The sequence below is a fragment of the Trichoplusia ni genome, unplaced genomic scaffold, assembly GCF_003590095.1.
Source record: "Trichoplusia ni isolate ovarian cell line Hi5 unplaced genomic scaffold, tn1 tig00003434, whole genome shotgun sequence".
Lineage (NCBI taxonomy): Eukaryota > Metazoa > Arthropoda > Insecta > Lepidoptera > Noctuidae > Trichoplusia > Trichoplusia ni.
Window position 1 is genome coordinate 868 of NW_020800390.1, and position 17,707 is coordinate 18,574.

Here is a 17,707-nt window from a genome sequence, read left to right on the forward strand (position 1 = left end):
TGCAATAATGACTCTCTTCTCACCACACACACACAGACACGCTAGTGCGTGTGTACGTATTAGGGACGGTCAGTGCGTGAAGCACCTGCACGAAGGCCGTGACTCAGAGACTGTTGTCTCGGTTGTCGGCGATGCGGAAGAAGGCCATTGGCCTTACATTTGTACCTTATGTGCTTATGTCGAAAATGTTTTTCTCAGTGTTTTATGTATGCGACGTGTGTGAATTTTCTAACTAAATATGTTGTTTATTTTATTATCAGCTGCGGAAGATGAGCCGCCTATCCCCGGAAGCTGTTCTGGTGCGAGCTGCGCGCGCCCACAACGTGGCGGTGATGAGAGGCGCGCTGGCGGCCGGAGCCGACGTCGGGGGAGCGGGACAGCGCGGCCGCACGCCGCTGCACGCCGCCGTGCTCAGCGTGAGTAGTGCAGAGGAGGGAGGGTGCTGCGGCCACAACGTGGCGGGCCAGCGCGGGCACGCCGCTGCACGCCGCCGTGCTCAGCGTGAGTAGTGCAGGAGGGGGTAGGGCTGCTGCGGCCACAACGTGGCGGGCCAGCGCGCGCACGCCGCTGCACGCCGCGTGCTCAGCGTGAGTAGTGCAGGAGGGGGTAGGGCTGCTGCGGCCACAACGTGGCGGGCCAGCGCGGCCGCACGCCGCTGCACGCCGCCGTGCTCAGCGTGAGTAGTGCAGGAGGGGTAGGGCTGCTGCGGCCACAACGTGGCGGGCCAGCGCGGCCGCACGCCGCTGCACGCCGCCGTGCTCAGCGTGAGTAGTGCAGGAGGGGGTAGGGCTGCTGCGGCCACAACGTGGCGGGCCAGCGCGGCCGCACGCCGCTGCACGCCGCCGTGCTCAGCGTGAGTAGTGCAGGAGGGGTAGGGCTGCTGCGGCCACAACGTGGCGGGCCAGCGCGGCCGCACGCCGCTGCACGCCGCCGTGCTCAGCGTGAGTAGTGCAGGAGGGGGTAGGGCTGCTGCGGCCACAACGTGGCGGGCCAGCGCGGCCGCACGCCGCTGCACGCCGCCGTGCTCAGCGTGAGTAGTGCAGGAGGGGGTAGGGCTGCTGCGGCCACAACGTGGCGGGCCAGCGCGGCCGCACGCCGCTGCACGCCGCCGTGCTCAGCGTGAGTAGTGCAGGAGGGGGTAGGGCTGCTGCGGCCACAACGTGGCGGGCCAGCGCGGCCGCACGCCGCTGCACGCCGCCGTGCTCAGCGTGAGTAGTGCAGGAGGGGGTAGGGCTGCTGCGGCCACAACGTGGCGGGCCAGCGCGGCCGCACGCCGCTGCACGCCGCCGTGCTCAGCGTGAGTAGTGCAGGAGGGGGTAGGGCTGCTGCGGCCACAACGTGGCGGGCCAGCGCGGCCGCACGCCGCTGCACGCCGCCGTGCTCAGCGTGAGTAGTGCAGGAGGGGGTAGGGCTGCTGCGGCCACAACGTGGCGGGCCAGCGCGGCCGCACGCCGCTGCACGCCGCCGTGCTCAGCGTGAGTAGTGCAGGAGGGGGTAGGGCTGCTGCGGCCACAACGTGGCGGGCCAGCGCGGCCGCACGCCGCTGCACGCCGCCGTGCTCAGCGTGAGTAGTGCAGGAGGGGGTAGGGCTGCTGCGGCCACAACGTGGCGGGCCAGCGCGGCCGCACGCCGCTGCACGCCGCCGTGCTCAGCGTGAGTAGTGCAGGAGGGGGTAGGGCTGCTGCGGCCACAACGTGGCGGGCCAGCGCGGCCGCACGCCGCTGCACGCCGCCGTGCTCAGCGTGAGTAGTGCAGGAGGGGGTAGGGCTGCTGCGGCCACAACGTGGCGGGCCAGCGCGGCCGCACGCCGCTGCACGCCGCCGTGCTCAGCGTGAGTAGTGCAGGAGGGGTAGGGCTGCTGCGGCCACAACGTGGCGGGCCAGCGCGGCCGCACGCCGCTGCACGCCGCCGTGCTCAGCGTGAGTAGTGCAGGAGGGGGTAGGGCTGCTGCGGCCACAACGTGGCGGGCCAGCGCGGCCGCACGCCGCTGCACGCCGCCGTGCTCAGCGTGAGTAGTGCAGGAGGGGGTAGGGCTGCTGCGGCCACAACGTGGCGGGCCAGCGCGGCCGCACGCCGCTGCACGCCGCCGTGCTCAGCGTGAGTAGTGCAGGAGGGGGTAGGGCTGCTGCGGCCACAACGTGGCGGGCCAGCGCGGCCGCACGCCGCTGCACGCCGCCGTGCTCAGCGTGAGTAGTGCAGGAGGGGGTAGGGCTGCTGCGGCCACAACGTGGCGGGCCAGCGCGGCCGCACGCCGCTGCACGCCGCCGTGCTCAGCGTGAGTAGTGCAGGAGGGGGTAGGGCTGCTGCGGCCACAACGTGGCGGGCCAGCGCGGCCGCACGCCGCTGCACGCCGCCGTGCTCAGCGTGAGTAGTGCAGGAGGGGGTAGGGCTGCTGCGGCCACAACGTGGCGGGCCAGCGCGGCCGCACGCCGCTGCACGCCGCCGTGCTCAGCGTGAGTAGTGCAGGAGGGGGTAGGGCTGCTGCGGCCACAACGTGGCGGGCCAGCGCGGCCGCACGCCGCTGCACGCCGCCGTGCTCAGCGTGAGTAGTGCAGGAGGGGGTAGGGCTGCTGCGGCCACAACGTGGCGGGCCAGCGCGGCCGCACGCCGCTGCACGCCGCCGTGCTCAGCGTGAGTAGTGCAGGAGGGGGTAGGGCTGCTGCGGCCACAACGTGGCGGGCCAGCGCGGCCGCACGCCGCTGCACGCCGCCGTGCTCAGCGTGAGTAGTGCAGGAGGGGGTAGGGCTGCTGCGGCCACAACGTGGCGGGCCAGCGCGGCCGCACGCCGCTGCACGCCGCCGTGCTCAGCGTGAGTAGTGCAGGAGGGGGTAGGGCTGCTGCGGCCACAACGTGGCGGGCCAGCGCGGCCGCACGCCGCTGCACGCCGCCGTGCTCAGCGTGAGTAGTGCAGGAGGGGGTAGGGCTGCTGCGGCCACAACGTGGCGGGCCAGCGCGGCCGCACGCCGCTGCACGCCGCCGTGCTCAGCGTGAGTAGTGCAGGAGGGGGTAGGGCTGCTGCGGCCACAACGTGGCGGGCCAGCGCGGCCGCACGCCGCTGCACGCCGCCGTGCTCAGCGTGAGTAGTGCAGGAGGGGGTAGGGCTGCTGCGGCCACAACGTGGCGGGCCAGCGCGGCCGCACGCCGCTGCACGCCGCCGTGCTCAGCGTGAGTAGTGCAGGAGGGGGTAGGGCTGCTGCGGCCACAACGTGGCGGGCCAGCGCGGCCGCACGCCGCTGCACGCCGCCGTGCTCAGCGTGAGTAGTGCAGGAGGGGGTAGGGCTGCTGCGGCCACAACGTGGCGGGCCAGCGCGGCCGCACGCCGCTGCACGCCGCCGTGCTCAGCGTGAGTAGTGCAGGAGGGGGTAGGGCTGCTGCGGCCACAACGTGGCGGGCCAGCGCGGCCGCACGCCGCTGCACGCCGCCGTGCTCAGCGTGAGTAGTGCAGGAGGGGGTAGGGCTGCTGCGGCCACAACGTGGCGGGCCAGCGCGGCCGCACGCCGCTGCACGCCGCCGTGCTCAGCGTGAGTAGTGCAGGAGGGGGTAGGGCTGCTGCGGCCACAACGTGGCGGGCCAGCGCGGCCGCACGCCGCTGCACGCCGCCGTGCTCAGCGTGAGTAGTGCAGGAGGGGGTAGGGCTGCTGCGGCCACAACGTGGCGGGCCAGCGCGGCCGCACGCCGCTGCACGCCGCCGTGCTCAGCGTGAGTAGTGCAGGAGGGGGTAGGGCTGCTGCGGCCACAACGTGGCGGGCCAGCGCGGCCGCACGCCGCTGCACGCCGCCGTGCTCAGCGTGAGTAGTGCAGGAGGGGGTAGGGCTGCTGCGGCCACAACGTGGCGGGCCAGCGCGGCCGCACGCCGCTGCACGCCGCCGTGCTCAGCGTGAGTAGTGCAGGAGGGGGTAGGGCTGCTGCGGCCACAACGTGGCGGGCCAGCGCGGCCGCACGCCGCTGCACGCCGCCGTGCTCAGCGTGAGTAGTGCAGGAGGGGGTAGGGCTGCTGCGGCCACAACGTGGCGGGCCAGCGCGGCCGCACGCCGCTGCACGCCGCCGTGCTCAGCGTGAGTAGTGCAGGAGGGGGTAGGGCTGCTGCGGCCACAACGTGGCGGGCCAGCGCGGCCGCACGCCGCTGCACGCCGCCGTGCTCAGCGTGAGTAGTGCAGGAGGGGTAGGGCTGCTGCGGCCACAACGTGGCGGGCCAGCGCGGCCGCACGCCGCTGCACGCCGCCGTGCTCAGCGTGAGTAGTGCAGGAGGGGGTAGGGCTGCTGCGGCCACAACGTGGCGGGCCAGCGCGGCCGCACGCCGCTGCACGCCGCCGTGCTCAGCGTGAGTAGTGCAGGAGGGGGTAGGGCTGCTGCGGCCACAACGTGGCGGGCCAGCGCGGCCGCACGCCGCTGCACGCCGCCGTGCTCAGCGTGAGTAGTGCAGGAGGGGGTAGGGCTGCTGCGGCCACAACGTGGCGGGCCAGCGCGGCCGCACGCCGCTGCACGCCGCCGTGCTCAGCGTGAGTAGTGCAGGAGGGGGTAGGGCTGCTGCGGCCACAACGTGGCGGGCCAGCGCGGCCGCACGCCGCTGCACGCCGCCGTGCTCAGCGTGAGTAGTGCAGGAGGGGTAGGGCTGCTGCGGCCACAACGTGGCGGGCCAGCGCGGCCGCACGCCGCTGCACGCCGCCGTGCTCAGCGTGAGTAGTGCAGGAGGGGGTAGGGCTGCTGCGGCCACAACGTGGCGGGCCAGCGCGGCCGCACGCCGCTGCACGCCGCCGTGCTCAGCGTGAGTAGTGCAGGAGGGGGTAGGGCTGCTGCGGCCACAACGTGGCGGGCCAGCGCGGCCGCACGCCGCTGCACGCCGCCGTGCTCAGCGTGAGTAGTGCAGGAGGGGGTAGGGCTGCTGCGGCCACAACGTGGCGGGCCAGCGCGGCCGCACGCCGCTGCACGCCGCCGTGCTCAGCGTGAGTAGTGCAGGAGGGGGTAGGGCTGCTGCGGCCACAACGTGGCGGGCCAGCGCGGCCGCACGCCGCTGCACGCCGCCGTGCTCAGCGTGAGTAGTGCAGGAGGGGGTAGGGCTGCTGCGGCCACAACGTGGCGGGCCAGCGCGGCCGCACGCCGCTGCACGCCGCCGTGCTCAGCGTGAGTAGTGCAGGAGGGGGTAGGGCTGCTGCGGCCACAACGTGGCGGGCCAGCGCGGCCGCACGCCGCTGCACGCCGCCGTGCTCAGCGTGAGTAGTGCAGGAGGGGTAGGGCTGCTGCGGCCACAACGTGGCGGGCCAGCGCGGCCGCACGCCGCTGCACGCCGCCGTGCTCAGCGTGAGTAGTGCAGGAGGGGGTAGGGCTGCTGCGGCCACAACGTGGCGGGCCAGCGCGGCCGCACGCCGCTGCACGCCGCCGTGCTCAGCGTGAGTAGTGCAGGAGGGGGTAGGGCTGCTGCGGCCACAACGTGGCGGGCCAGCGCGGCCGCACGCCGCTGCACGCCGCCGTGCTCAGCGTGAGTAGTGCAGGAGGGGGTAGGGCTGCTGCGGCCACAACGTGGCGGGCCAGCGCGGCCGCACGCCGCTGCACGCCGCCGTGCTCAGCGTGAGTAGTGCAGGAGGGGGTAGGGCTGCTGCGGCCACAACGTGGCGGGCCAGCGCGGCCGCACGCCGCTGCACGCCGCCGTGCTCAGCGTGAGTAGTGCAGGAGGGGGTAGGGCTGCTGCGGCCACAACGTGGCGGGCCAGCGCGGCCGCACGCCGCTGCACGCCGCCGTGCTCAGCGTGAGTAGTGCAGGAGGGGGTAGGGCTGCTGCGGCCACAACGTGGCGGGCCAGCGCGGCCGCACGCCGCTGCACGCCGCCGTGCTCAGCGTGAGTAGTGCAGGAGGGGGTAGGGCTGCTGCGGCCACAACGTGGCGGGCCAGCGCGGCCGCACGCCGCTGCACGCCGCCGTGCTCAGCGTGAGTAGTGCAGGAGGGGGTAGGGCTGCTGCGGCCACAACGTGGCGGGCCAGCGCGGCCGCACGCCGCTGCACGCCGCCGTGCTCAGCGTGAGTAGTGCAGGAGGGGGTAGGGCTGCTGCGGCCACAACGTGGCGGGCCAGCGCGGCCGCACGCCGCTGCACGCCGCCGTGCTCAGCGTGAGTAGTGCAGGAGGGGGTAGGGCTGCTGCGGCCACAACGTGGCGGGCCAGCGCGGCCGCACGCCGCTGCACGCCGCCGTGCTCAGCGTGAGTAGTGCAGGAGGGGGTAGGGCTGCTGCGGCCACAACGTGGCGGGCCAGCGCGGCCGCACGCCGCTGCACGCCGCCGTGCTCAGCGTGAGTAGTGCAGGAGGGGGTAGGGCTGCTGCGGCCACAACGTGGCGGGCCAGCGCGGCCGCACGCCGCTGCACGCCGCCGTGCTCAGCGTGAGTAGTGCAGGAGGGGGTAGGGCTGCTGCGGCCACAACGTGGCGGGCCAGCGCGGCCGCACGCCGCTGCACGCCGCCGTGCTCAGCGTGAGTAGTGCAGGAGGGGGTAGGGCTGCTGCGGCCACAACGTGGCGGGCCAGCGCGGCCGCACGCCGCTGCACGCCGCCGTGCTCAGCGTGAGTAGTGCAGGAGGGGGTAGGGCTGCTGCGGCCACAACGTGGCGGGCCAGCGCGGCCGCACGCCGCTGCACGCCGCCGTGCTCAGCGTGAGTAGTGCAGGAGGGGGTAGGGCTGCTGCGGCCACAACGTGGCGGGCCAGCGCGGCCGCACGCCGCTGCACGCCGCCGTGCTCAGCGTGAGTAGTGCAGGAGGGGGTAGGGCTGCTGCGGCCACAACGTGGCGGGCCAGCGCGGCCGCACGCCGCTGCACGCCGCCGTGCTCAGCGTGAGTAGTGCAGGAGGGGGTAGGGCTGCTGCGGCCACAACGTGGCGGGCCAGCGCGGCCGCACGCCGCTGCACGCCGCCGTGCTCAGCGTGAGTAGTGCAGGAGGGGGTAGGGCTGCTGCGGCCACAACGTGGCGGGCCAGCGCGGCCGCACGCCGCTGCACGCCGCCGTGCTCAGCGTGAGTAGTGCAGGAGGGGGTAGGGCTGCTGCGGCCACAACGTGGCGGGCCAGCGCGGCCGCACGCCGCTGCACGCCGCCGTGCTCAGCGTGAGTAGTGCAGGAGGGGGTAGGGCTGCTGCGGCCACAACGTGGCGGGCCAGCGCGGCCGCACGCCGCTGCACGCCGCCGTGCTCAGCGTGAGTAGTGCAGGAGGGGGTAGGGCTGCTGCGGCACAACGTGGCGGGCCAGCGCGGCCGCACGCCGCTGCACGCCGCCGTGCTCAGCGTGAGTAGTGCAGGAGGGGGTAGGGCTGTGCGGCCACAACGTGGCGGGCCAGCGCGGCCGCACGCCGCTGCACGCCGCCGTGCTCAGCGTGAGTAGTGCAGGAGGGGGTAGGGCTGCTGCGGCCACAACGTGGCGGGCCAGCGCGGCCGCACGCCGCTGCACGCCGCCGTGCTCAGCGTGAGTAGTGCAGGAGGGGGTAGGGCTGCTGCGGCCACAACGTGGCGGGCCAGCGCGGCCGCACGCCCGCTGCACGCCGCCGTGCTCAGCGTGAGTAGTGCAGGAGGGGGTAGGGCTGCTGCGGCCACAACGTGGCGGGCCAGCGCGGCCGCACCCGCTGCACGGCCGCCGTGCTCCAGCGTGAGTAGTGCAGGAGGGGGTAGGGCTGCTGCGGCCACAACGTGGCGGGCCAGCGCGGCCGCACGCGCTGCACGCCGCCGTGCTCAGCGTGAGTAGTGCAGGAGGGGGTAGGGCTGCTGCGGCCACAACGTGGCGGGCCAGCGCGGCCGCACGCCGCTGCACGCCGCCGTGCTCAGCGTGGAGTAGTGCAGGAGCGGGGTAAGGGCTGCTTGACGCGGTGCCACAACGTGGCGGGGCCCAAGGCGGCCAGGGCCGCACGCCGCTGCACGCCGCCGTGCTCAGCGGTGAGTAGTGCAGGAGGGGGTAGGGCTGCTGCGGCCAACTACAACCGTCCCTGGGTTACCTAAAGCTGAATTGCAAATCAAACTGCTAAGCATTAGATTTCTGTAGCAATCAGGATTTATCGATAGACCACGGCCTAATTTTAACACTGTTTAGTGTTAAAATTAGGCAATTAGTGCTTTAAAGTGACTTTTGATATTCCAGGGTTCAGTGATGGCGTGCTCGTTCCTCCTCCTGAATGGCAGCAAGCTTAACGTGCAAGACGAGGATGGAAAGACTCCGCTACATCTTGCCACGGAAGCTGGACACACTGGACAGGTATAAAGTAAACTTCTTATTATTCAATAAAATGGAACTTCTTGGCGAAAACCTTAAATGTGCTCAAAGCGCAAGTTACCTCCACAAGATAATCTTCGACGTTTTGCACCTTTTGCCAATGGCTTTATCAGCCGTTCTGCCGCTCATATGCCTCAAGAGGTGACTAGCACTTTTTAATTCTTATATGTATAGATTTCATATATTAACAAGCACAATTGTATAAACCCGTAATAATTTAATAACATATGCGTCAACGCATTTATTCAAAGTCATGGTAGGCCTGTGATGCAGTGCGTGTCTGCTGCTGTTTGCTGGTTAGAATCGAAGTAAGTTTTGAAATATATGAATTTTAATTGCACTATATTCCCAGGTTTGCCTTTTACTGCGGTATCGTGCTGACCAATCAATAGTGGACAAGGACGGTCAAACGCCTCTCGATATCGCCGTCAACAATGCTAATGCCGACATTGTGACCCTGTAAGTATAAAAAGTAATTAAAATAATATTCAGTGCCTAGATGTCTCACTGCCGTCGATTTTGATTGCGGATTATTAACTTTTTTTTGCGCAACCATATCTGTGAAACAAAATTCATATTTGATTGTTAACAATTCCTCCCAAGCCATCATGTCCACTTTAACTCTCGCGTAATCCCTCCACTTAAGTGGCACACTACACAGCAGAGTAATACCTGAAAAGCCTTCAAAAATCTTTTTTTATATACACCTTTGTGTCAGAGTATTGTGAAATGATCGTTACTTTATCTATTTGTTAGTGTTGTGTAAGAACCATCAATGTAAGAGCTTATCACTTGGTCTTCCTTAGTAACTAATATTACTACTATTACTAGTAATATTTAACTGCAAAGTTTCAGTAACGAAATTTCCTTCAAGCAAAATTGAATCTTATCACACTATAGCAAGCTTCATTATTACTTAGATTGAGACTGACGAAGCTGAACGAGGAGATGAGAGAGAGCGAGATGTCGTCCAACGACGACACGTACAACGAAGTGTTCCGCGACTACACGCAGCTCGCGCACTCACACCCCGAGCGGCTAGTGCGAGCCAAACACAACAACAACGAAGGTACACACGAAACTTAACCTTATCAACAACTGTTATTAAAGAAAACAGACAAATATTGTTTCAACGGCAAAAATATACAACCTATTCAATAAAAACCTCCTGGGTCGAACGTTATGAAATTTATGCGACCAAATGACAGCTTTTTTTACGTTAAATAAATAAAGAATCAACAAAATTGGTTTAACCAGTCCAAAGTTAAGGTAACAAACATAAAAAACAAAAACTTACTAAACGAATTGGCAACCTCTTCCTTTGGGAGATAAGGCTATGAGACAAGTAAAAACTGGTAAAACAATAAAGTACATAAAAACATTCTACATTTTACTCTTCTGATTATTCTATATTAAAATCCTGCGAGCAGTTTCAAGTTTTAACAAAACAGAATATAGACTTTTTTAAATTATACGAGACGCATGCGCATTTACTCATTTTCAAGTGCTAAACTGTCACTTGGTTAAACAAAAAGCAACAGAAAACGTCAACAACTCATTTAACAACAACAAATTTTCTAGTGTATTTGTCTCGCGATTCAATTTTATATTATTGGACACGAATAATAAAAAATGCTTATTAATAGGTGAACCGAATGAATGACGCAACCAGAGAGGCAGTCGTCGACGATGGCTGTGGTAAGGCGGTGGCTACACCGGCTGCGAGTAGTAACAGGTGACAACACTGCATCGACAGAATGTAGAGGGCAGCACCTTCCTACTGGCCAATACACGGAGATGAGTGACCTACAAACAATGCGTATACATCGTAGTGCAAATTATCACACAGTTCTTATAAACAACCCAAAGGTACTAAGTGCACCTTAAAGGCTTTAACGAAATGAATCTGTCTCATTTTATTTCTTCTACTAAAATATACGACGACTTAGAAAATTTAAGTGATATTAGCTTTGCTATTTACTATTAATGTTGTTCCAAATCGTATATATTTATCGACGTATGACCATCGAAACGTAGGAAATGAAATATAAAACACTATTGTGACAATTAATAATAATGTTATATTAATAATAAAATGCTTATTAGGCCAGTGGTTGAAAAAATTGTGATCTCTGTTGAAAATTATATACGAGGCTTTTTAAAAGTAATTAAACTGAACTATTGCTGCCAAACACATAATCACTTTTGTATAAATATTCTGTATTAAATGACGTCTGTTAGGTATTGTCTATAGATAACCATGGGTCTAATATTCTCTCTCTTGTTAAGTCATGTGCCTGCACTCTGAGCGGTTAACTCAGGTCGAAATGTGGAAGCAAGACAGCACGAATTTTGCTATAACAGTCCGTTATCAGCGTCTTGCTTCCACAATAAGGATGACTACTTTTTCCAGTGTCCGTCTTGTCCTGCAAACATAAAATGATCAATTTACAGTGAATGAAACTTACATAACGTCGCGATTGCGTAAACATTACTTTAAATTTGTCACTTTTAGTTTTTCAGAAAAAGGAAAAATACGTGTCAAATATTTTTCAATTAGCTAATCGAGGGACTAAATAGATATTTTTCTTTTTTATTTTTACTCAGTAGTCATCCCTATTGCTAAGGTGTTAATGCGCTTATGCGTTAATGTTAATGCGCTCATAATACAGGCACGGTGTAAATAATTATGAATATTATAACGAATATGTTTATGCATAGTTATGTACTGGGGAGTACAGTGACATGTAAGCTTTAAATGTTAACGTTTTAAGTGTGTTGTCGTTTTGCAAGCTGACTAAGTCATAATATGACTGTTCCGATAAGGGCCCAGATTGTGTCAAATATTATTTTAAACTCCAGTTTTTATAATAAATTAATTTTCTATGCGAATACTTCAACGGCAATTAAAGGGATGTTGACTTTTTTAACTGATTCAGAAACTCACTTAGTTACCTACCGGTACATTTTGTTTTGTCAATGTCATCGGTTTGTGACGTCATAAGTCCTATTTTTTTTACTTCGATTCGCTTCATCGAAGTAGTTAATGCTATTATTTGCATAAATTAAGGAAATACGTGCCCACTATTTTTCGTTATGAAAAGACAGTACATTTATTTTTGTTTGTCAACAAGCCCATTAGCTTATATTCTATTGACGAATTCTTTAATTGCATCTTCACCTCCCAGTTTCCAGACGTCTGGTTCGCTGTTAGGGTCACAGACCCTAAAAAAAAGTTATAGGCCATAATAAAAAGGTGGTGTGATTTAGTTTTATAAACCAAAGATTTAAGTATTGGTTTTAAGTGAAATTTAAAACGTGTTTGTTAAAAATTATAAGATTTATGTAAACCTTTGGCGTACTCAACTTTATTATGTAACTATTATGATAACTTGAATTGAATGATGAATGCGATTACAACATTCCTGTTTTTAGTGAACTATTCAATCATTCCAAAAACGTTTCGCATTTAAATGACTTTTATATGAATTCGGCTCAGATATGAATCTCAATCTAAGCATATTTTGTTAGCTAATAATTTTTTTTATATTTTTACGTGTAATTTAGTATGTAATAGAATACTTGCCAAATTGTTGCAATATCCTCAACTTGCCTTTGTATTAATGTACACGACCAAGTATCAATTGCTTCGTATAATTGGTACTAATGTACCAACAAGCGAATTCTCAGACACTATACTAGTTATAACTATTTAAGAACGCGTCACTAGTCTCGTGAAGTTCGGGGCCGAAAATCCGATTTTATCGGATCCCGATAAAAACGCGAGAGTAAACCGTTCTAAGACATTACTATATTCTCGTTCTGTTATAATCTGCGTTGTAAGGGTCTACCACCTCTTCATTTTAATTTGTTAGTCCCCTAAAGACAAACTAAAAAGTTTAGATGTGTAATAAATAGAATGCGTTTACCGCTGTGGAAGAGAGATGCATATATAGTGTGATATGCCATCTCTATTCGATAACGGCAGCGGTGGTAGACCCTCTTCAGTGCAATCCATTTTGCAAGTGATTTGAAAGTAATAAAAATAAACGCTTTGTCAATCAAAGAAAAATATTGTTTAAGTTTTATTATGTCGGTATTTTGTGACTTACTTGGATCACCTCATTTCATCGTCTTTAGATAGTATGATTTTTTCGAAATTTATTTGAATGTAATAAAATAGACAGAAAATACGACTCAACTGAAGTTTCTATTCAAGAAGCCAAATGCTCCTTATATGAATGCGTTATACAATCATATTTGCCTTTTTTTACTATTTTGATGAATTTACTTGAGTAGTTAAGGACTTTACCTACTTTAATGTTCGCTTGTTATTCATAATAAATTTGTAATATCATGTTACGAAGCTGTGTACCACGTGTTGAATACAGTTAAATGGGTGATACCCAATGAATCGAATGTAACGAATTTAATCTCTTAAAATGTTATTATTGTTTTTGGTTTTGAATAGACCGATATTGTCAAATAATTATATCGTGTTGATCCTCTCTTATGTAACCAAAAAGTTAGTGCCATTGCGTAGGCATGCCAATTAAAAAAAAGTCTGGGTTTGTAGCCCACTTAAAGTGCAGTCTGCAAACCGGCGCACATTATGGAAGCGGTATTATGTGATGCTCGAAAATAGACATTAGTTTTTTTATAAATAAATGCGGACAACGTCTCATACATTGTTCTGAACCCAAAGTAAGTTGCTAAAGCACTTGTGTTATGGAATTCAGATACAACGAAGGTATGACAAACAACCAGACCTGAGACAATGTAGTGTGAATTTTTACATTGACCCGACCGGGGATCGAACCCGGGACCTCAGAGCTAGCGACACCTTGAAACCGGTGCGTACGCCACTCGACCACGGAGGTCGTCAAAGTTGATATTATAAAATTCATAACTGTCTGAAAAATGTGTTGACTCTTTGTCAAATATTTATAAACCTTCGATTGCCAGATTTAAAGTCTATTTTTAGGATTATAGAAAAAAACACTGCTGCTCTTCAAAGTAATATTTTTTGACAGTAATAAAGAATTATCAATCTAACTCCTTATTAAGCGCGAGACTGTTAAGTGGGCGACAAGTCTTTCTACAATTATTGTTAGAAAAGTATTCTACCACATTAAATACTCTGTTACACTGTTAAATGTATTATCGATTATTATAGTTGTATTTGAATAAAATAATGGAGACAAAACTGCATTTTATTTTACCAAATTTTATACAACATGAATTTGAAAAAATCAAAAATAAAACACAAATTAAATGCAAAGATAAGTTTATTTGAATAAAGAAAAATAGAACATACGTAGTTACTTGGAAGTACTTTTATGGATTAAAAAATAGTATATCTATTGAAACAAAATATTTTTTTCATTGGCAAGGCTACCAGAGTTAATTTCAACGGATCAAGCAGTAATTTATTAAGGTATTGAATGATTCGTATTGACAATAAATTCATATCTATTTAGAAACAAATTCGTAATGTAATATTATTATTATTTGAATCAACTTCGAATTTATAATATTGGGGAAATATATTTTTAAAACCAATGAAAAAAGAATGAGGAAAGTGGAATACATAACTAATTTATCTGCAGCAGTTTTCCTGGCGCTTAGTGGTGTCAAAGTACGGCCCGCATACTTTTTAAAACAATAGAATGAATAGAGAATATCTATCAGTGTTCACCTTTATACTTAGAAAGTATAAAATAAACGATCTTAGCTTTTGAACGCAGCGTTCATGTTAAAAAATACCAAAAGTAATTTATAACAGAAATCTACGTTACGATGATAACAAAAGACAACTGCCACAGATAAAGTCTTGTTAGACTTAAAAACAAATTCCTTAATGGTCCATTCGTAATATAAAGTTGGCGGTTGGTGAAGACGCTGAGCAATAATGAAGGTGGAAATGTGGTCTTATTACATTTTCGCTGTCGTAATGGCCAACAATTTCCTAAAGTAAGACAGAGCGGTGTATTGCGCCACCTCATTTCCTCAAATTACAGTCTTTACTAAGGTTTGGTCATCTGCCTGCAATGTATGAATTGACCATCATTTGCGCTTCACCTAAGAGTCAATATACCCGCTTTTCAACTTCTTCCACGCGAAAGGAGATTGGGAACATCCATAAATCATATATCTTATTGTTAGCAGGGCGATGGTAAATACATAGTATTCAAATACTATGTACTACGTCACCTAGCAATGATTGGACAAATACCTATCGATGGAGTAAAAACCAAATCAAATTCATGAGACAATTGATGGATGAACCCCGCTTTCCGTTGCATAATTTAATTAAGAGTGAAATTGGACCAGTTGTATGGGAGGGAAGAATTAGCCGGCATGGGGGACGGCGAGGCGGCGGGCGCGGCCGGGGCGCAGGCTTGTGTACGTGATGGCCCGAATCCAGCAGCGTTCAGCAGCAGACCGCTGATGGCTGCATGCGGCGACGTGAAGCTAAACCACCTGAAAATACCAATATGTGAGACACCAATTTATTTCATTGCCACTTTTTTAATTCTACCACAAAGCCAGTAGTAGTTAGGTATACGATGTATAAGGTATACATCGTTGATCGAACAGTTTTCAAGAGACAATGAATGTTGACTTACTAGCTCATCTGTACTAATACAAAGAGGAAATATTTGTTCGTTTGACACGAATGGGCTCCCTGTTGAGAAGCTACATTATCCCCGCTGAACATAGGCTATAAGTTATTTTGAAAAATATTAGGGTTCCGTACGAAAATTGCGATAATTTAACCAAAGGTTCAAAATCAGAAACCTTTACGCTGCTAATACTATTGACAATAGAACAAAATGATGAACTACGGGTTTATTTACCACGCGGACGAAGTCGCGGGCAACTGCTAGTTTTATATAAAAATTAACGAGACTGCACACAAAATCAATCATAGAAATTAATAATAATAGACGAATTCACCGACTCTCTACTAATAGAAAATTCAGCAATAGATCACTTCGTACCTGACTCCGGATCCCTCCCGGCAGTACTTGATGGTGTGAGCCGAGTCGCCGGTGGCGCCGCAGCGCGGACAGCGGAAGGCGCGCAGCACGGGACACAACACGCGCCCGCGACCGTCCTTCAACACGTGCGACGAGTAACACTCCTCGTTCTCCCGTTATTCTTGCAAAAAGCACATTCCTGTACACAAAAACACATTAAATAATTGTTTGATATAACCGTTTCCTAACGCGTATTTATCGCCTATCGGGTTCACTAGTTTTAAAATTATCTGGACTCGACTCGGGGCGCCACCCCCGCCGTTTCAACTTATGGCTTTGGTTAGCCCGCTGTCGCGAGATCCCTATAAATAAACGCGTGATTAAACCGATATCAAATAATTCTGAATTTGCCGAAGAAAGTTACTAAGTATAAAAAAATATTAAATGCCCGCGATTTGGACAAGGGGATCAGATCTTTCGAAACTCATTGCGAAGATTTCAATCAGACAATCTAAGTTTACAATAGGGATGGCGAATGGATATATGTAAAAGCAAAATAAACAAAGACCACTAAACTCTTTAAATAAACACTTCTTTCCTTTACCTAAACAATAGTAAAGACTAAGTAATAAAAATTTAAACATAAAAGTCGATAGGTATAAATTCTTCGAGCAATGCGGCTAACTACCGAAAATACTAGATACTACTGTGACTGAACGCACGCACCCACAAAAGATTATTGGGAGACTGTTTTTATGTAAACAACCTTTCATTTATAAACTTACGTTCGGCAAGTGACGACGAACGCGTCTGTCACTGCGGGCTTTCGCGATCTCTTGCAAGAACTCGTACAACAAACTGGGGCGAATTGAACGCAGAACTGACAACTGCTCTCGAGTAAGCATCGACAAATAGTTGTTTGCCGATGAAATACCTGCAATCAATAAAATTAAGATTTACGGGATATAGACCTTTTTATAGGTATATTTTGGAAACAGAAAAAAAAAAGCGACCCCGCAGTAAAGAATTAAATCCTTGCGTCGCGTTAATTTTCATAAACATTCAAATCGTGTATACAAAGACACCTAAAGTCAGTAAGAGCATTCGTAGATCACAAAAAATAAATCCTACACGGGGACCGAACCCGCAACAAGTCGCGCCCAGTGGGTTTGGCGGGATGATCCGATCAACCACTGGGCTATCCTTGCCGTCAAGAGTCAAAGATAACAAAACGCTGTCAATAAGAACAAAAACAATATGGGGGTAGTAATCATATTTAATAAGTTAAGCAAAAACATTTTCGTCGAGAGATGTCAATCGTTTAAATTGTCAAAATCAAATGTTATAGGTACTAACTTTTAACCAGAAACTCGAAAGTATCATTCATTTCATTGCTTCTCGAGTTTTGCAAGCTTGCATTATCTGGCCACAAATCAGACGCAGTCGATTCTGAACAACTATAACCTGTAACAAATATAATAAGCACGTGTCTATAATTTATTTATATTAATTTAATTTATAAGTATTTCAATACCCGAAAAATAGTTGCTATTCAGACTGGCATCGTCATTCAGAACCTCGGATCCGTTGAAACGCACGTTGTTGAACAAATCCATTTCGGCAACGGCCGGTGCTGTATTAAAACCCAATTAAAAAACCGTTTAAAAACGCCACAGCACTCACAGCACTAGAAGTATTTAAGTATTATGATAACGTCGTTTACCCGAGTCGGCGACCCTAGGCTCCTGTTGGGCAAGCATATTCAACAGCTCGTTGCCTGTAAGCCCATGCATCAATGGAGTCATAGACGACATAATCCCCTCGTGGTTGATACCAGAGTTTCTGTTATCCGAAAACCCGAAGCTGTCCTGCAACTTCTGTTAAAAATATGTAAGATACACTTCCCAATTCAACGTGACAAAAAGCTTGTCGGAATTAAATTGCTAGCATAACAGACGCTGGATCTAACTGTGAAGTCACAAATATTTTTCTACTAGTCAGCACTAAAAGCATCACATATCTAGCTAATGTTATAAAGGAAGAATTAAGGTATCTATAGTTTTTTAAGGAGGGTAGTTATACCTCCAATTTCGAGGATGCTTGTTTAGAGTACAAATAACTATTATCATGTCATTTTAACACCCTTCCACAGTCGACGTTTTAGCACCAGACAAATAAGCACAGTATGATTATTAAGTCCTATTTAGTACATTCTTTAATTAGAGTATAATAACTTGTAAATACTACGATATAACGCATAGAACATTTTCCAAAACAAACATTAAATGCAAACTTCTCCATATAAATCTTCGTTCATTGGTTATTAAAAGTTTAGGATTCAGGAGAATGGTAGGTATATCAAAAGCAACCATCGAGAATCTCGAGAATAAAGTATAAAATTTTCTATGAAAATCCTGGAAAAATCTCAGTCCAAACTTACGGTTGTTTTAGAAACATGTGGATCGTTGGAAGAAGAAAAACCAGGTTTCTGCTC

The 17,707-nt window shown here is 53.0% G+C and overlaps 1 protein-coding gene and 1 pseudogene across 1 annotated transcript; one reads left to right on the forward strand and one right to left on the reverse strand.

The window, feature by feature from the left end:
* Positions 1-269: 269 nt before the first annotated feature.
* Positions 270-13,436, forward strand: LOC113507878 (arf-GAP with coiled-coil, ANK repeat and PH domain-containing protein 2-like). The gene is made up of 5 exons (XM_026890798.1): positions 270-416; positions 8,099-8,212; positions 8,583-8,689; positions 9,151-9,299; positions 9,877-13,436. The coding sequence occupies exons 1-5, from the start codon at positions 270-272 to the stop codon at positions 9,891-9,893; spliced, it is 534 nt and encodes a 177-aa protein (XP_026746599.1). The 3' UTR covers positions 9,894-13,436.
* A 722-nt stretch (positions 13,437-14,158) lies between these two features.
* On the reverse strand, positions 14,159-17,701 carry LOC113507877 (annotated as a pseudogene).
* Positions 17,702-17,707: the final 6 nt, after the last annotated feature.